The following is a 20,326-nucleotide window of genomic DNA, read 5'->3' as shown; positions in this document are numbered from 1 at the left end:
GAACAGACTTAGGGTAACATGGTACAAGGAAATAGTTATTCTAAAGGATTTGTGAACCCTCTTCACTACTGCAGCGGGTGGAGAAAATTGGTAGTTAGGCTCGTGCTCCCCGTGACGTGGTGCGCGCGCACCCCAAACATTGCCTGAGTGGCTGGCAGCGACTACTGACAGTCACCAACCCATGCCGGTTTAGGTGCAGTTGTGTGTGGTGTTCTGTGTCGTGTTTCATTTTACATGTGTAATCCATGATTCCATTAGTGGGCTAAGAGTGAGTGCAGGCTTTGGCTGGTGCACATCAAGAGCAGAGTAAGACGAATTGAAGCAGAGACGACCAGGGTCTGAGGCACCAGCAGGGCCAGGCAGGCCACCTTGGTGAGTGTTGTGCACCACCAGCGTCACACACCATCAAACGGGGCACCTTTGCCATTTAGTAAATAGGTAATTTAATTGGCTATCTTTCTCGCACAAATTTATATTTGGATGTAGTACTACAGTAGATAAAACTCATGTAGCTTGAATTAGTTACCTGATCACTGAGAAAAATAAATAAATAAAGTTGGAGGAAAAATACATCATTAGGTAAATATTAGTCCATTGTCATTGAAAAAGTAACATAAAATAATTAAGCAGATTTGTTTTGCATGTTGATGATCACAAAAAAATATTTTGAATTGAAGGTAATAAGACTGCATTATTGAGGAGTCATACAGATGTAGATCATTATGGAAACTTTATACGGTATGTAAGGTAATAGATTGCACAATATAAAGGTCATTGAAAATTCCCATTCTCTACATTCACACTGAGGCTAACTCCATACACTTGCACTGCTGGCAGGTACACACACACACACACACACACACACTGTCTAGGTGCAGCTTTAACAGCAACCACACAGGGTACACACATGTGCATCACATGTCAAAACCACTTGGATGCAGAGACACTACTTTTAATATATACAATTTACCATGTTATAGATATATTTGATATAAAAACTTTGTCAGATGCTACATATGCTCCTTACATTCTATATGTTTTTTACAGTATAAATGCATCTTCAGTTTTCTTATTTTACCTGGAATGCTTGTACCATTTTGGGTCAATTCTGGTGGCAAGGCAGATATTGTTGCAGTTACCATCAGTTGTCCAATTACCTGTCAGGCATTGATTGGGACATGGAATTCCTTGATAGTAATACTGATTGGTGTTATTCTGCATTTACTCCATTTACTCGGGTTTTATTAAATGCATTCATCATTTGTGTTCCCTTTAAACTAAAACATTCAACTAAAATTTCCTGGGCTAAGAATCTCAAAAGACTTGCAAAACAGGAAAAAAATGCTGCTTGGTGAAATTTCAAACATTTAAGAACATTATATAGTTGAATTTCTTTGCTTACATTACAGTGCTGGCTTCAATTTAAAGATCTAGATTTACAATGCAAAAGAAATGTTAACTTGGCAGTGTCAATTACCAAAATTCTCTTGTCTCAAGTGGTGGTGCTAAAACGTGTTCATGGATACTTGCAACAGAAAAAAGTTGAGCATCCCACTGTTGGTCCACTCTTAGTTGATGGATCCTGGACTGATGGGTGTAAAGCAATTGCCTCTCTGATTGCTTCTCTTCTGTGTTTGTTTCTGGTGTTCTATCTCACCCCCAGCCTCATAAAGTGTCTACTATTCAATTTGTATATCAAGAACATAAATTCAGTGACACCTTAGAGTTTAAACAGATTAAACCTTTCATCCAGTAGTGGCCCAGATGGCCTTCCAAGCGTTGTATTTAGGAAGTGTGCCTCTGCCTTGTGATACCCTTTATACCTCATATTTAAGAAAAGTATTACATCTGTGAAGGTTCTCTTTTTTTGGAGGGAGTCAGCCAATGTTATGCCTCTATTTATATATAGGTGGAATTCATTCAAATCCATCGAACTACCAATCCATCAGTTTGACCTCAATCTGCTCCAAGACTCTTGAGAAAATAATTGCATCTCAACTCTATGAATTTTTTTGTGATCATGATTTGCTTTTACCCTTTCAATTTAGCTTTTATGAAGGTTTGTTGGTCACAGATCAGTTACTTTTAGCCTATGAGTATGTAAGTAGATATGCAGAGTGTAGTTGGGCTGTGGATGTACTTTATATTGACTACAGAAAAGGATTTGATATTGAATCACAAAGTCTTGCTGACTACACTATCCTATGTTGGCATATCAAACCCTTTGCTTGGTTAGCTGAGTGGCTTCCTGTGTAATCATACAAAGAAAGTAGTGGTGTATAGTTCCTCCTGTCAGTGTTAATGTCTCTAGTCATGTACCTCAGGGTCCTTTTATCAGCACTTTACTTTTTTAATCTGCTTCACTCATATGACTTCTGAACTTGAGTAAATTTTTATTGTTTACAGATGATCTGAAATTATATCTTGCATTACCTTCTGACAGTTCAAGTGGTTTTGGTGCAAGTCTTCTCTTATGTTAGTGTATTGCATCAAAGGAGTCAATCTTGGGGCCTCTCTTTTTCTGCCAGTAAGTGCGCTCTGATCCACTTCTCTTGACACAGGGCTGATCCCGTCTGTGATCATTTCATAGGTGACAACCCCATTCCTAATAAAGACTCCTTTAGGGACCTTGGCATTTTATTTGGCTCTTCCTTAAAATTCAACCTGCATACCAATTAAGTATGTCATAAGGCTGATGGAGTTGCAAATTCTATTCTAAGAGTCACCATTTGTAGGTCTCGTGAGTTTATGCTTCAGGTTTTTATTACCCATATTTGTCCTACTATTGACTTTGGTAGTGTGGTGTGTGATATAGGCTATGTGGGGGCTTCGCATAAGTTAGAATCAGTTCAGAGGAGATGAACTAAGAAAAGTAATTATGCTGACTATCCTTATACAGTTAGGTTGTCCTTACTGAATTTGTTCTCTATCAAAGACAGGTTACTTTGTGCTGATATGATCTTAGTTTGGAAGATCATGACTGGATTGTGTCCTTGTCTAAGTAATATGTTTGAGGGAGTGACTCAAGGTCATACAAGAGGTCATAGTAAAAAGTTTTTACACTCTATTACAACTTGTAATTTCTTCAGCAAGTAATTGTTTAAATTATAATATTATGAAATGAAATAATCTAGCTTGCTAATTACTTGATTATAAACAACCATTTTTATAGTCTTTTCATCCAAATATTTCTTGACAAATTAAATGTATCTTAAGTGGTACCATGTTACTTGCACAACTTGATTGATTTGATCTTTAAATGATAAATTACAATGAATTATTATACTTAAATCTTTGATTTAAAATTGCAGTTTAACACAATGCATCCTGCGTTCTTTTCTTCTCTGTTCCCAACAAGCTTGGTGACCTGGTGGGAAAGGGGTTGTTTAGGGTGTGGGAAGGCAAATTAGGCTAAATTGGGAAATGAACAATCTAAGGATAATACGCTATAATTTTGAAAAATAAGAAATTTCTAGCCTTACCTAACATAATTGTGGGGGACTTTACCCCTCTAGATCCCCCACTTAAGGACACTAACCTAACTTAATGTAACCCAATTTCCCCTAGACCACCCCTTTAAGGACACTAATCTAACTTAATGTAACCCAATTTCCCCTAGACCACCCCTTTAAGGACACTAACCTAACCTTGCCTAACCAATCCCAACCATGGAGGGAGGGCTGCTTTGCCCCCATAGATCCCCACTTAAGAATACCAACCTAACCTAATCATTCTTTAACATAACTGGGGCCTTAGCCCTCACCTCCTGGACTCTCCCCCCCCCCCCCACACACACACCAGGATACTGACCTAACCTTAATAGGAAGTGGAATATCCAGGGTGTGATTGGTCGACCTCTTCTTCGTCATCCTCTAAGGGTACTGGTGTCAGTTGTTCAGTACTTGATTGATTTCAGCAAAACACAATGTGATCTTGAGAAATGTACACCCAAGTCATATCGCTTATGGAACGGCATGATGAAATTCTGGTGTTTAAATTTATGTCCACTGCATTTGGTTGCCATTGTGACACTGAGTACTCTTGTGGGTAGCTGACTACCACATCTTTCATGTTTACATGTAGTGATTGGCCGAAAATAATTTACATATTGCCCAAAAATTTAAATGACATTCAATGATGTTCTAATACATCATTAAAAAGACAGCTCTCATTGTCTGAACAAAAGAGATACAAGTGACCACATGTCATTCCATATAGGAAACCAATGTAATAACACATGCACTACTGATTGAGCTAGCACAGCATTGAGAAAGAACATTGAGATAAATTTTGAAAATTTGTTTGCAAGTTTATTATTTTCACCACATGATGTAACCATTACAAATGCTTTAAAAAACAGTGTGGCTCTGTTGCAAAGAATTACTGAATTGAAATAGAATCCACCGTTTTGGTGCCTCACTTTTATCACTCCTTCAGGATGAACATGTCCTCGTCCAGCAGTCTCTCTTGCAGAGGAAGCCTTTCTCCTTATTTGGTCACTTTTTATTTTTCTTTCAGACAGATTTTGATAATCACTTAGATGTCTTCCTGTCTTATTTCTCATCATAAAGCTCATTAACCATAGTAATTATGTGTTAAGGATAGTGCATACTGCAGGCATTGTGTGATATAAATTTATGTAATACATGAATCAAGTAAGTCAGTTGATATGTTACAGTCAGTATGGTGGTGGTTGTCTTTTGGATGGAGGCATACCTCCATCCAATACTTTCTCTAATCCTAAGATTGTAAACCTTAGTTCATCTTTGCTTACTCTGTGTTGGATAAAAGGGCACTTCACAGACAGTACCTTAGTCCTCCATCTCATGAAGCTCACATCCTTTATATTGCTGTGCAGAATCATGATAGATCAATTCTACAACTTGGTAATAACTTATCAATAAAAAATATATAATTTTTCCTAATCAAACTTGAGGCATCTGGATGAAAACTTCTTAAATTTTTCTTCATCCTTTCTTTCTGTTTTATCTTGATGACTCCATTGTCATTTTCTGCCCCCCCTTTTTTTTTTTTTTATTCATTCTTAAGTTAAATTTTTCACTTGGAGTCATTGCATGACTCAACCCACCTTCATCCTCTGACCATATCATGTCAGTTATTTATATTATTGGTAATGATGTTTTACATGCTTTCTCTGGTTATAATTATATAACCTTCAGGTGTGTGATCCTGAGAGTCCCTTTTATTGTTTCCAATAAGTGTGATGATGATAATCTATGTATGAAGCCATAGTAGGTATATGTTGTGTGAGTAACATTTCTTTAGGGCATGTATGTAGTCTAGACAATATAAAGACCATAAGGAATACACACTACAGATTCTTGTTCATCTTTCATATCAGTGTGGATGGAATGCAAGAGGGCTTCCCAGGTGCTTCAGATGGATGCCTAGACTTGTGGAGAAGGGCAGAGGCCAGCTGCATGAGATATCGGCCTCCCATCAGGGTGACCCAGCCATGCGCAAGTACCAGCAGTTGGCCCTCACCATCATAGCAGTGGTGAGCCTGGTGGCTTTCCTCTTCTACAAGCATGAATATGAACGGTTGCGCTACACCCTGGAGTACCTGGATACCTTTGGGCAGCCTCCAGCAGAGGGAGAAGCACCACGGCTACCATGTGGCTACAATACCCACCCCATGGCCACCTCACCTCCAGCAGACTGGGTGCAGGTCACTTCTGACTTGGAGGTGTACTCAGCCTTTCTGGAGGGCGAGGGTATTGTGGGAGGACAGCAGATCAGAGTTATTGGAGCTGTAAGGAAAAGCACTGAGGTGCCAGCTGACTTGACTTGCCTTATCTGGTTTGAGTCCAATGGAGAGGTGGCAACAGGGTCCTGCAGTGTGCAATTCCCCTCAGATCGGAGTCACAGCCACCACACAGACAAGGAGGATGTAGAGGTGCTGTACCTCCTGTGTGGTCCAACAGAGACACGGCTTATGCTTACTCAGACCCCTTATGCCCTTCAGGTGAGAGTGGGGACTGAGAAGCCCTCCCAGCCCCTCCTGGTGCACGAAGCAGAGGGCCTCAAGAGCACAGCCAACAGAACAGCAGTGTGTGTGGTTCCTCCAGAGCAACCTGTCACTTCTTTGCATCTAGTGGAATTCATAGCTTACCACCATCTCATAGGGGCAGACCGCTTCACACTGTATGGGCCAGTGCTCACTCCTCTGGCTCGGCGGCTGCTGGACCGCTTTGGGGATGAAATGGGGCTGGGGCATCAGGAGCTGCTCTTCAGCACATCACGGGGCTTTGAACTGAGTCGGCCCGTGGTGCGGCGTGTGGTGGAGTTGGACTGTCTGCAGCGCCACCGTGACCGCCATGAGAACGTATTGGTGCTGGAGTTGGATGAATTTGTAGTGCTAGGCCGCCGCCCCACCCTGCAGGCCACCATTATTGACCTGGAAGGCGCTGGTCGTTCACGCCGGGAAGTGGCAGAATTCCACCTGAGCTCCCAGCCAGTGTGCCTGGATCAGCAGCATGCACGGCGTGGCACTCTGATGTTGGCACATCAGGTACATACTTCTGGACCCATGGAGGAGGCAGGTGTGGCCTTGCTGCGCCCCCAGCTTTTGGGTGGCTCTGCATCTGCTGAGAGCAATACCAAGAGTCAGCATGTGCCACCTGGTGTGGCTGTGGTTCATCATTATTCTACCTGCTCTGCTGCTGTTGCTGCCACCCATGAGGAGATCCACCACTTGCCTTCCAACAAACAAATAGTAGCTAGACTAAAGGAGTCACTACTTTACAGGAAGTGGACCATCAACTCATAGCTTTTGTGACAAACAATTTTTGTGTTAGCAGTTGTGCTGTGATGAAAGTTTGCATTATCCTTACATGAGGAACTGAACTAAATGCTTTACATATGAGCACTGATACATGTACGAGTATGTAGCTCACATATGTTGAGCAACTACAGCTTGGCCCTTATATTATAAAAGTATTTAAAAGGATCTGAGACCATTGTGGTCATGCTTCTCTCATGGTAACATCTCATTATCCTCGTTGTGTGGATGCTAAGCTGTAGTGGTGCTGTGCTGCTGTACTTCACATCTAAGGGGAACCTTGTTATATGCAGACATTAATTATTGAAATCCTGACTCAATGATTGTTTGCATTAATTTACATTGTTGGACACACTTCGAGAATGTGTGTTTTGTGTTTTTATTTTTATTATTTTTTTATTTTAATATGACACTGAATATAACTTTTATTGCAAACAGTTGGTCTCCTTAATAGCTTTTAGCTTATCCATTCTGCTTAATCTCTTGTTATACATTGTGACTGGAGGAGGCATAATTGTGCATACCTGTGTGGTGTACGTTATCACATGGCTTGGGTCTTTTATGAAGTGGATAATAGTATGTACTGTAACAGTATGTTATTGTGTACTGCAATAATATTCTATGTCACTGTCAGCATATACACATCATGTGATGCAGAAAAGCTCAAGATGTTCTTTTATCACTCTCCTCTGGTACATTCCTCCTTATATTTTGTGTCTTCTTATCTGAAAAAAGCATTGTAATAGTTGTATCTTATTGTATACTAGTTATCATACCTTGCATCTTTGTATTCATTGTATAATGGAACTTTTTTTATACATATTTTTATCTATCTCTGGTGCCTCATTCTCTGGGAGGAGTGGCAAAAGAACCTCCAACTCTCCCTATCCAGGCATTCCCCCTCTTGCTTATTTTAGCACTTGGCTTCTACTAACACCTCTTTCACACATTAACTCATTTACCTTGTCCTTTAATCTTCAAGTAACCTTACTCTCCTATTACCTTCAGCTTTGTTCACATAGTCCTTACAAACTGCTCTTCATCTTCTCAGTGTAGCTATGCCATCTCAGTGTATTCCTTTTTCACCTATTCCACCACTCAATAACTTACACCTCTACATCACTTACACAGGTGGCTTATACTGCATTTTCTTATACATTTTCATTGTTCTCACCCTCCCACTTTGTCACTATTAGACAACTCATTTCCACAGAAGACACTCTTGATTGTTGTGTCCTATTCCACATCCAGGTCTGATTAATATGTCAATGTTTGCAGAATACTCTTCTTGAAAACTCACTCTATATCTGATGCATTTTTTCATTCATAACTCTTGCAAGTGACCTTATGACACATTTACATTTCACAACTCGCTTTGTTTAAATTTTTGGAGGCATGCTTCTTGAACGCCACCATACATTATTCAGGTATTTATTGCACATGTGTATTTGAGTCAAACTCTGATGATTGTCCCCAGGGATTCATATTTCAGCAGTTTATTTATACCTTGATCTTTTTCACATTATGATTAAGCCACTTGAATGAGGATATCAGACCAGCCTTTCATCTGATTTGTGAATAATCGCTCATTGATTTTGGTGGTAGTATTTTTAAGTAGTAGTCGGTTTTATTAGTGGTTAATGGATGAGTTTATTTAACATCTTAACATTTAGATAGTATGTTCAAGTGCAAGTGTGTGTGACAATCTATTTACAAGACTAAGAACACAATTATCATAGATATGAAATTAGAAAGAATTGTGTGATTTGAGTTCTGCCTTGCAGAGGGAATTATGTCATGACAGGTTGTAGACTGGCAATGTTTGAGTTGTGTCAAAAGAATATATCATTGAGAATAAGACTATAGGAAATATATAAGCAGTATCCCTTTTTTTTTTTTTTTTTTTTTTTTTTTTTTCAGTATGCTTCAAAGTCATTGTACTGTAATTTCTGTATTAGTCATATCACCTGAAGATTTTATTGCTTAAATTGTTTAGTTTAAGGTTAAGATTGTACTTTTATTTTATTTTACTTCATTCAGACCACCTCTGTAATGCTCCGGTCTTCCCGGATTTGCACATTTCTCACATTCCTGTGTATGCACAAAGATCATGGTCACAATAGATGTTTCCCTCCCCTGCACCATAATTTTGAAAATAATTTTGCATGCAGTGAGAGACAAGTCAGTTCCTTTAAATGTTGGATTCACTTCTTAACTTTGGCATTCTTAACCTATGTATATGAAAATGGAGCTCCTGATGATGATGACAATAATTGATGAAGAATGAATTTTTAGTGCAAGGTTTCTTTCAAGCAGATGAATCAGCAAAAACACCAAGCCAGAACAGATATCATTGCCATAGAATAGATGAAAATAATAATACTAAGGTGAAATCATAAAGCTTCCAGACTCTTTTGAAGAACCATTACGGACTTCCTTGCACAAAGATTCCAATGAGTGTTGTTCCCTCACATTGAGTTATGCAATGGACCATCACTTTTTCCACTGCTGGAGATGTATATCTCTCAATCTTAATTCTCAAGATGATGTACTGCACATGGTATTATTTTGTCTGAGTCTCATTAATGTCTGTCACTCCTTTAGTGCAAATCAGTATGCTGTCATATTCAGTATTTGAAAAAAGTATGGGTTGCCTGGCCTGTGGTACATACTGTCTCTAGTTCCAGGGGTGCTTCCAGCTGTGGGAAAATTGAAAAATCCACTTTACCATTTCTCAAAGAAACTTTCAAAGAGGACAGCAATAATTGGTCCCAAGGTAAGTCAGTACTTTGTATTTATATAATCTAGGAATTTTTGGACCCTATTTAGTTTTCACCATCACAGCTTTGAACTCCGAAAATATAGAAGTGGTTGGTTTATATATATATATATATATATATATATATATATATCAGTAGTCATATCACCTGAAGATTTTCTTGCTTAAAATTAGTTTAAGATTGTATTTTTATTTTATTTTACTTCATTCAGATATCACCTCTGTAATGCTTTGGTCTTCCCTGATTTGCACATTTCTCACATTCCTTCTTTGTATGCACAAAGATCATGATCACAATAGGTGTTTCCCTCCCCTGCACCATAATTTTGGTAAATAACTTTGCATGCAGTGAGAGATGTCAGTTCCTTTAAATGTTGGATTTACTTAACTTTGGCATTCTTAACATTTGTATGTGAAAATGGAGCTCCCGATATATATATATATATATATATATATATATATATATATATATATATATATATATATATATATATATATATATATATATATAAATTTCACTGGCCTTTACTTTTTTTTTTATGATGTTGGTGACAGATGTTACCCATGCATCTGTACTTGCTACTTAAGGAGCCTCAGACACTACATAATGTTACTGTGAAATATTTTACCTTTATATGATAAACTGTGCATTGTAATAGAATAACACATATGTAGCATCCTTCTTAAAAATTAATATAACCAGAAAAAGATGAACAGATGAATGTGTATGAGAGGCTTCTCAAGATGAAAAGTTGAGTGCAGGGGTGACACCTTTCATATTACTGACTTTAGTCTGTCAAGGATCTACTCAAACTGACCAAACCTCCAACTGACTGCCTGAGATTGTAACTACCAATAGGTGCTCATTGGCAGTGCCAGGCAGAATGCATCTTAGTGGTTTTTCTTAATTGGCCTCTAATAATGTTCTGTAATGCCTGATCATTAATCCCATCAACAGGTATGAGAATGGTTGTGGAATTGTATTGAAGTAGAATTAAGAAATGTCCAGCTTAGAGTAGTTTACACAAGATTGTCTCCCTGTTTGCTATGCCAGCCAGTGGCCTGTTGAGGGATGTAAGCTCAACTGGAATCTCAAACAGTTTGAGTGTTGAGACTGTAGTATTCAAACTGTATTGTGAAAGACCACTTTGTAATCTTTGCTGTTGTATTAGTGTGTTTAATTTCATGTTTCCAGCAATCAGGTAATAAGTTCTACATTAAATAAATCATGATCAAAAGTTTTTCTTAAAAAAAAGTCAAGTATATTTTCACTAGTAGATAATGTACAAGTTTCTTCCTACCTATCTATATTACAGTATGTACACTGATTCTGTTACAGTACTCATTATTGAAGTTTCCTGGCTGAGGGGGCTGACAAACTGACAGTATGAAGTGCTTCCTCAACCTAGATGTGGTACAGAATGCACCAATACAGTCTGCCTACATCACACCAGCAAGGAGTAATTTCTGAAGGAGACAACCCAGTTGTTTGGGTGTTGAAGGAGGCCATTACCTATTTCTTTTCTCCATCTCACCCTAGCTCTACTTCCAACTCATCTCAATGTTTAGTGTTGTTATCCTTTATTATGGGCAAGAATTAATAAGACTACCTACTTCAACAGTGAAGATGCAACTGGTTCAATGAGACATTTCATTATGCTGGTGCCTGATGTGGGCAAAATACACTTCATATTCTGTGCTGTGCGAAGTAGGTAGGATGCATTTCACTCTATTGTCATCTAAGCCTCCTTGCCCAACTCAGATGAGGCATATTCAATGGCTGATAAGGTAAAAGGGACAGGGAAAGAAGATAATTACAAAACCCATCCCAAGTGGAGGTGCCCTAAAACAGGATCCTCCAATATGTTGTGATCTTCCACAATATGTTGCTTTCTACTCCTGCTGCACTGTTTCTCCTGGTGTAGTCATGCCCAGGCTGGAGAGAAGAGCCTGATAACCCTGCCTTTAAGACAAAATAAACATGTATAAGTTTCTTATCTCCAAACATGTATAAGTTTCTTATCTCCTTATATTTTAATAATGTCTTTCACCATGTTCCTAAACCTGTATTTATAGTAGTCACTAGGCCCAGGCAAAATAAGCAGTGATAACAGCACAGTCTGCCAAAGTCAACCACCTATTTGTTTCCTACTATGATCTGAAATATTACTGGTTTTTGTAACTAGAGCAAACACTGCATAAATTGTATATGATTAAATCATACATTTGCATTAGACAAAACTTTGCACTACAGGTTTTGGGAAAAATTAGTTGTTTATAGTTATTTAATTTCCTTGGTGGCCTTGTGTACTTTCTATAATTTGTATTCCTATATATTACTGATACTCATAGCTAGCCTAAGCACCATGAGAAGTACACATAATCAAAACTAAATATAATGAAATTAGTATTAACAATGCATTCTCTGTCTCGCAGAATCTTCTGTGAGTATGCTTATAATCAATAGACTTACATTTTATTGGCAAAAAAAAAAAAAAAAAAAAAAAAAATGGTGGCAGGCATGCTGAAAGTCAGTCTTCATGAGAGTTTTGTTTCAATTACAAATATGTACTTGTGATGGTGTTTATACCGGCAATGAATATTGGTAATATAGTATAAAGAATTATATATATATATTTTTAAATAGATGACTGCTGCAGTGAGTCTTTAAATACAAAAATTATTTAATTACACTCTCCTTAGTCATCTATTTATATTTCTTATATATATTACACACACACACACTGTGGTACCTCAGTTACTGAACGCCTCCCTTTTTGAACAAGTGAGTTTTTTTAACAAAATTTTGAACTCATCATTGCTTTGGTTGCAGTACCATAATTCGGTTATAGAACAAAGTTACTTGATTTCAAATATTAAAAGACGGCAAAAGCTGCTATTTGTGGTTTCTATAAATAATAATTCAATCTTTGAAATAAGGTAAATGTGATCTTGTTGAAAAAGCCTCGATGTTAACAAACAATTTTCGGTGCTCAGGAGTTATCTACAGCTACCTGTGACTCTTGATGACCCTCAACACCATTACTACTGCACAACTGCTTTTTCCAGTAGCTTTCCCCAGCAGCAAGATGTCTAAGTGTTGTTATGATCACCTTCATTTTGGTGGTAAGTGTGTTGTTCCTTTTTGTGTCGCTCTGTAAGGCTTCCCTCACTAGATTGGTGACAAAGAGAATACCTGCACAGTTTAAATAGTATCTTCTGATGACTTCTGTGTCACTAAGTTCATTCAATACATCCTTTATGGATAAATAATTTGTGAGCTGGAGATGTTGTGAGGCAGTCATCTTGGCTGTTGGAACATCTGTCATGAGTGTCTGTCATAAGCTGTTAAGACAGGGTGGACTGGTGTCTGGGAATGGATTAATCCATTTTACTTGATTCCTATGGGGCAATATAGTTTTGATTTTCAAATATTTCAGATTTCAAAGTGCATTCAGGAACAAATTAAGTTCTAGAACCAAGGTTCCACTGTAATATATATATATATATATATATATATATATATATATATATATATATATATATATATATATATATATATATATATATATATATATATTCATTGCCATGTAAACACCATCAGAGAAGTACATATTTGTAATTGAAACAAAACCTGCATGAAGCCTGATTTTCAGCATGCCTGGCACCATGTGATAGCTTAAAAGCTAATAAAATACAAATGTATTCACTATAAATATACTCATAGAAGATATATATATGGGACAGAGAATGCATTGTTATACTAAAGCCCTATATATATAGTTTTTGATTATGTTTCAGTAATATATAAGAATGCAAATTATAGAAAATATAGGCAACCAAGGAAATTAAATAATTATATATGATGACTAATTCTGTCCAAAACCTGTTCTGCAAGATTTTGTGTAAGTGTAACACACACACAGTTTACTGCATATTCCAATATTGTATGCTTGATGGTATTTATTTCAGTTATGAGAAACAGAAATGTGTTACTTATCACTGAAGACAAACAGGTGGTTAAGTAATCACAAACCATTGTATTATTCAACCTGTAGAACAAGGCTTGTCTGGTCTAAGCAGGTTTTGAAATCATTATGGGCCTCTTTAACCAAGGTCCACCAGTGTGACTATAGGCAGAGTGAAGTGGTTTATCAGTGCTTATAATTCCATCATATCTCAATATTAACAGAACAGTAAGGGTTACCTGAGGGTATGGTCAAGGCCAGTGCCACGCTTCTCTTCAGTGCGAGTGACTGCCCGCGTCACGTGAGGAAGGGCTTCCAGGAGCAGTGGTCTATGGAGCACAGCAACCACTCGTAGTACCCGGAACAGCCGCCCAGAGCTCCAGGACATGTGCCTTCCTACCAGCTCCCGTAGCTGGTCTACCAGAACCCTCCTGGATGGTACCCCTTGGTCTTCTGCTTCCTGCAGCACCTTCTGAAGGAGATCTGTGGCCAGCCTCTTGGTAGTTTGCTCTTCTAGTGTCAAGAGGAGCTCCAGTAGAGGAAGTAATAAGGAACAGGACAATATTTCCAGCCAATCCATTGTATTCCGCTGCAACAATTCAGTCAAGAGAGATAGGGCCACCTGCAGGTGCAGAGGCGAGATATTGCGGCGTGCCAGATAATTGTCACGCACCACCTCTAAGAACACCTTGCGCAGTTCCTCTAGCACTGGCAGTCTCACCTCCCCATGGAGGGTTGCCAGAAAGGGGTGGAATGTTGTGGTGTAGTTGCGTATGGTTTTGACTGGGAAACGGTGGAGGTAGTGGGTGAAGATGTCCCTCACACAGCGTAATAGGTAAGCATCCTGTGTCAGTCCAAGGCATCCAATTCCACACACCATCTGTCATGATGTAGCTCTGTTATTCCTGCACTTTTTTACTCCTGTCCAAAGCAAACTAATATTTTTGTACTGTAACCAATGCTGCACTATTTGGCAGCTGTCAACTGTGAACCAGTGATCCATTTTAATTATGCAAATTCATTATGCAATATATTTATCTACAGTGATCAGGATTTTCCCCCTCCACATCTTACTGTCTTTTGAAATTAAAAATACAATGATGATTCTCAGTTCTATACCTGAAAACTGCCATCACTGTAAATCTTTATCAAGATCTGCTAATAAACTAGCAACACATTACTTGTATGAAAGTTTATGCTGGAACCTACTGGAATTTGTAAAATATTTGTTGAATATGTCTGTCTGGAAAGTGTTTTTGGATAATACAATATTGTGTATCACCACTAGTTACTTAACCACTACCAAGATGGGGAAGAAGATCCGTATGACAAGCCTTACAAAACTTTGCTAGGCTACAGATATATAAGCATCAGATAGACCTTCAATGAGTTTTTAAGGGAGGGATCATCTCTTATGTTCTGAAAATTTATAAGAGTTATCAATTAATCTATGAGGCTATTTTGCAAAATAGACAAATTAAGAAAAACAAAGCAGCACTTACCTGTGGAAGGACAGATGAAATACTTGAAGTGAATGCTGCAGAAAGAGGCTTCTCAGGTGAGTAAATGGGTGTTGGCAACAGGACTGTGTTCAGCAGTGTGGCCATGGGACATGTGGGTCTAGACTGTAACAATAATCAATATACTTTTTTTTTAATGGCCTCATGAACAAGTAGATAATGGGTAATATTTAAAGTGGAATGACAATGCAGTAAAGCAGATAACAGAAGCAAGTGCTCGCATCTCTAACTGCATTACTCCATTCACTACATAAAAACTTGCCATGCTGCACAGTCTCCAGCAACCTCCCTACATCAGCTTAAAGCTCTGAAGTCTTTCTGGAGAATATTACAATTAATGAAATAGATTTCAGATAAGACACAGGAGTTCCACTGTAATCTTACCTTGATGTAGATGACAGAGTGAGCATGGAAGAAAAGGTTTGCAATGAGGATCAGTGCTTGAGGCAAGTGAGTGGCAGGTGGACTCTTCCTGAGCAGACCCCCAACAGCCTTATCCAGCCCAGAGAAGCACTGTAGCACATCCTCTCGGTATGCTATCCTGTCAGCAAAGGTCTGGGGTGGAAGCAGGTGTGTTTATATATACATGTTTACATATATATACATATTTCCTACAGCCAATTATTTTTAAATCAATCTGACTGGCATAAAAAGTGCAAGCTTCAAAAGTCTATATTTGTTTCCGTCCATATACTCAATTCTTGCACACATCACCCTCAACTTCCTTTTCCTTATCCTTGTCAATATTCCCTTTGAAAGAGGGCTGAGACAAGAGAGTGTACATATATAACTAATTCAAAACAAGCATTCCTTCTCATAATATCTAGATCTCTAGACCTAATCCTCATTACCTCAATGCTGGCAAACTTGGCTGCCACTCCCTTAATGAAGCAAATGGCAACAGCAAAGGGATCAGTTGGGTGGCTCGGAGGTAGAACCCCCACCACACTAGGAAGCCTCAATATCTGTGGTGTGAGGGTATCCACAACCTCATCCTCATCCCCAACCCCAACAAGACCACACAGCCAACCAGACACAAGTGTTCTTTCATGTCCTGGGGAGAGGTTGGACAGCACTGTCAGGCTGCCTGGGTGACTCAGCAGACATGAGGCATAGTGAAGGCTGCACCTGCAAGTGTGGCATCCAGGCTGAGAATGTATCTCTGAATCTGCTCATGCCATATCACTTCCATTTTATTATTATTATTTTTTTTCCTTTTTTTCATTTTCAACATGTTAAACTGTAACTTCAGTACAAACAGCAAATGAAAATCAACAATAAAAATAAATCAATGCAGAAAGTACTTACCCTGTACTTACACCTTCATGGGTCAGGAAATAGTGGAAGAGGCCAGAAGCAGCTTCTTTGTGAGTGGCCACCTGACCAAGGACTCTGACCAGACAGAGGGTAAGTGAGGCTGCTAAAGAAGCCACAGGCTGGGGAGGAGCTGAAGTGGTAGAAAGTGACTTCAAAGAGGGGCCAAACTCCTTCCACACAGCCTCCACCACAGCTGCTCCTACCATGCCTGCAACACAAATGGCCATAATACAACTAGGTAAACAGGGAATTGTATTTCTCCACTAGACATGAAGTATTTCAAACTGTGATTATAATTAAGATCTAAGTAATAAAAGGATGACCAATGTATACATGCAATCTGCCTTTCAAAATGAAGACAATATAAATCACAATAAAGACAATGCATAGACCCCATCCCTTCTCTTCAGTAAGCCCTACTCACCAGCAGTGATATTTTCTGGCCGGGCTGAGAGGGTCATCACCTTGGCCAGCGCTGCATCCATGGCCCCTACAGTGACCTTGATCTCAGCTGCTGTAGCATGAGGCAGCACACCACCCACAGCTTCACCTGCAACATGTCAACATGATGTAATGACATTAATTTCTAAAAGAAGAGTGCAAGAATCAATTTATACCTGTGCAATATTTCTGAAATACATTCACACAAAATACCATAATTTCCAAAACTACAAACTGATGAAGTGGATGAGTACTGGAGAAAGTAAGATGGCAAGCAAGGGTTTGACTAGCAATGACAGAATGCTGGTCACTCCTTTAAGGGCAAGTTCCTATGAATGAATGATGCATCCATGATAAAAGCAAATAGATGCATCTATCTGTATTCCATGTTAACCCTTTCACAAACAGGACATACATATGTGTCACTTAAACATGTGGTGAGGTTGCCTGCAGCATATGTAAACATACATAACATCTCATATCAGTGGTTTTCCACTTGGTGATACATAACTGTATGAGCATAATCTATAATCTAAGTCTTGTATAACTAACTGGGCCTCTTAAGCTGTCCACCAACCAAGTTCCACCACCAATCAATCAGGAAACACATTTGGGAACTCCAAATACATCACATTTTCTCTTGCTTATAACTGGGAGATATTCATGACTCTGTTCCCTACTTCCCTCACCACTGTGTTTGTGGCTGTGTAGCCACCATGGCTGTGGCTAGTACCGAGAATTCAGATGAGGTATATGAACTTGTGTAATAGTGACTGAAAAGGAATGAAGGAGGCTTGTAAATGATATATTTGGAGATGATGGACCTAATGCCATCTCAACATGATGCAAGCACTTGGGTAAATGTTACATTGGGACCAATGTTTCACTACCCCTGGAACTGTTTTTAGGTACAGTCAATTTGTTACTAATGCGAGGATAAAGTTCTGCTGATGGCCTGTGTTGGATGTGATTTGTGTTTCTTATAATGAAAAAAAATGGCAGAAAACTATAGTTACAACCTAGCTGAGACAGACCACCAAATTTAGAATGAAATACAGTATTTCTAGGCTACTGACAATACTCCATTTTTTGTGTGTACATGTATAAAGGGTGTCCTGTGAGGAAAGTCATGCTCAAAGAAATGAAGGCTTAAGTTATTCTAAGTTAGAAATATTCTATGGTCAATTGCTTTTAATGCCAAGATTTATAAGTTACTGAGCATTTAAATATGAATGTATTGGGAGCTGGAGTGTGGTGACCAATAATGGGGGAAGCTGAAAGGAGAAAAAGTGTTGACCTGACAGCATGCCTCATCTTATTTTAAGAATAAAAATATAGACTAGATGATTCCTTTCTCCATCCTATAGGATCTTCAGGCTATGAAAAAGGAAGGACAAACTAAATGAATGAGGAAGTGACACAAGCACCACTACATAAGTACACTCACAGATGAGAGAGTGCTGAGCCAGACTGAGGTCGTGGCTGTGCTCAAACACTTCCTGCAAACCTTCAGCATATGAAATCAGCAGCTGCCCCAACTCCCTGAAACACAAAAATCAACAATACTTTACTCACTATTTATATCAATACACTGAGATTCCACTTAAAGAGCAGTAATTATGTCTCACTACAGGAATGTAAATATATATGAGAGCATTCCTAGTCGCCTCATTCTATCCTGTTTTTTGTCTAATACATCAGGTCAATATCCTCCTTTTTGATATTAGCTCTATTTCTTTTAACATGAATAAACACAATTCAGCAATACCCAGTTTTGTAGATGCATTTTTTTTATAACATGTAGGGAATACAATGGCAGTGAACCTTCCAACCCAAGAAGGGAGAGTGCAACCAAGCCATGTCCACATCACAGGAAGAATATATATATTTACATGTGTGTGTGTGTGTGTGTGTGTGTGTGTGTTTACCTAGTCATGTTTAGCTAGTTGTATTGTACAGGGTACAAGCCAAAGCTCATTTTGTCCTGTCTCCATAACCATATTTACCCAGTTTCTCTTTAAACATGTGTATCTGTTTGCCAAAACCATCTCTTCCATCAAATCATTCCAGATTTCAATAGTTCAATGTGGGAAGCTGTATTTCTTGATGTCACTCAAACATTCACTCTTCTTTATTTTCTTCCCATGCCCCCTTGTCTGTCTCTCTCTCTTCTCCATCTGTGGTACCAGGTCATTTCTGTCTATCCTTTCTATATTGTTTACTAATTTGTACAATGTTATCAGGGCTCCTCCTCCTTTTCTCTCTTGTATTGTTAGTAATCCCATCTCTTCAAGTCTTTACTCATAGCAATTCCATCTCTTCAAATCTTTCTTCATAGCTTAAGTCTTTCAATTCTGATACCATCGTTGTCGCTATCCTCTGTATTCTTTCCAGTTTCCGTATGTCTTTTTTCTATGTGGAGCTTAAACTACTGCTGAGTATTCCAGTTTTAGGTTGTATCATGCCTGTTATAATTTTCTTCATCATTTCTTTATTTAAATAGTCAAACACCATCCTAATGTTTGTTAATAAGCTGTATGTAGAGCTGAATATTCCATTTATGTGCCTTTCAGGTGACAATGTGTCCTGGATCATTACTCCCAAATCTTTTCTTCATTACTTCTGTTATTATTTCTTCTCCCACTTTGTAATTCCATGAAGGTCTCTTTCTACTTTTTCCCATTTCCAACATGTGGTATTTTCTGGCACTAAATTCTAGTTTCCATCTTTGGCTCTATGCATGTATCTTGTCAATATCCTATTGTAGCTCCTTGCAGTCATTTTCATCCTTTATTATTTTCACTGTTTTTGCATTTACATATATTTGAAACACAATAGGTACCAACACAGACCCCACTTGTCACTTTGCATCAATGTGAATTAGTGTCATTGATTACTGTTCCCATTTCTCTTCCTTGTAAATATTCATCCATCCATCTCAATGCTGCTCCCTTTAGTTCTCCTTCATTCTCTAACTTCCACATAAGACTTTTTGTGGGGAACTTTATCATGCTTTTTTTGAGATCCAGGTATACTGCATCAACCCATGCACTCCATCTATTACCCTTGTATACAAGCTAAGTAGAATTGTTACACAGCATCTCCCTTTCCTGAATCCAAACTGCTTTTCTGTAATTATCTTCTAAATATTGCACCCAACTATCTTTAATTACTATTTCATAAAGCTTGCTTACAATACTTGTTAGTGACACTGGACTGTAATTTAATGGTTCCATTTTTATTTCCCCCTTTGTATATTGGGACTATGTTAGCACTTTTCCATTTCCTTGATACTTTTCCTTCTTTCAATGAGTTGCTGATTATATCCCATATGGGTTCCTCCATTTGTTCTCTGCATTCTTTTAATATCCATCCATTTACTTGATCTGGTCCCATAGCTTTTCTAGCATCCAACTCTTCCAGCAGTTTTTTTTTTTTTATTTCTTGTCTCTTTACTTCTATCTCTTGCATTCCCTCATTCTGTTATACCACTTGGTGC

At 38.4% G+C, this 20,326-nt stretch overlaps 2 protein-coding genes across 7 annotated transcripts in view; one reads left to right on the top strand and one right to left on the bottom strand.

Annotated features, from left to right (window-relative positions):
• Positions 1–134: 134 nt before the first annotated feature.
• Positions 135–14,830, top strand: LOC135105023 (uncharacterized). Of its 3 annotated transcripts, XR_010270671.1 has the most exons (4): positions 159–372; positions 5,363–9,578; positions 10,921–11,086; positions 13,774–14,830. XR_010270671.1 is itself a non-coding variant. In XM_064012914.1 (2 exons), exon 2 carries the CDS (start codon positions 5,405–5,407, stop codon positions 6,788–6,790), a length of 1,386 nt encoding a protein of 461 aa, XP_063868984.1. In that variant the 5' UTR covers positions 135–193; positions 5,363–5,404; the 3' UTR covers positions 6,791–8,922. The 3 variants fall into 3 exon arrangements, 2 of the variants coding, with proteins under 2 accessions (XP_063868984.1, XP_063868983.1); XM_064012914.1 differs by lacking the exons at positions 10,921–11,086; positions 13,774–14,830 and having other exon boundaries at positions 135–193; positions 5,363–8,922; XM_064012913.1 differs by lacking the exons at positions 10,921–11,086; positions 13,774–14,830 and having other exon boundaries at positions 159–438; positions 5,363–8,922.
• LOC135105021 (protein MMS22-like) overlaps positions 10,821–20,326 on the bottom strand; it is a 23,677-nt gene continuing 14,171 nt past the window's right edge. For all 4 annotated transcript variants that reach the window (XM_064012907.1, XM_064012909.1, XM_064012908.1 and 1 more), the window contains exons 12-19: positions 18,275–18,369; positions 16,811–16,936; positions 16,378–16,594; positions 15,921–16,197; positions 15,454–15,624; positions 15,052–15,174; positions 13,789–14,429; positions 10,821–11,544 (exon numbers count right to left, since the gene is read on the bottom strand). In XM_064012907.1, the coding sequence (XP_063868977.1) occupies positions 11,475–11,544; positions 13,789–14,429; positions 15,052–15,174; positions 15,454–15,624; positions 15,921–16,197; positions 16,378–16,594; positions 16,811–16,936; positions 18,275–18,369 (1,720 nt within the window). In that variant the 3' untranslated portion in view covers positions 10,821–11,474. The remainder of the gene's footprint in view (positions 11,545–13,788; positions 14,430–15,051; positions 15,175–15,453; positions 15,625–15,920; positions 16,198–16,377; positions 16,595–16,810; positions 16,937–18,274; positions 18,370–20,326) is intronic.

The sequence above is a fragment of the Scylla paramamosain genome, chromosome 11 (genome assembly GCF_035594125.1).
Source record: "Scylla paramamosain isolate STU-SP2022 chromosome 11, ASM3559412v1, whole genome shotgun sequence".
Classification (NCBI taxonomy): domain Eukaryota; kingdom Metazoa; phylum Arthropoda; class Malacostraca; order Decapoda; family Portunidae; genus Scylla; species Scylla paramamosain.
Note: the sequence above shows the minus strand (reverse complement) of the source record. Positions and strands in the feature narration are given on the sequence as shown.

Bases quoted from the DNA above. Each gene is read 5' to 3' on its own strand.
- LOC135105023 (XM_064012914.1), top strand. From the start codon at position 5,405: ATGCCTAGACTTGTGGAGAAGGGCAGAGGCCAGCTGCATGAGATATCG.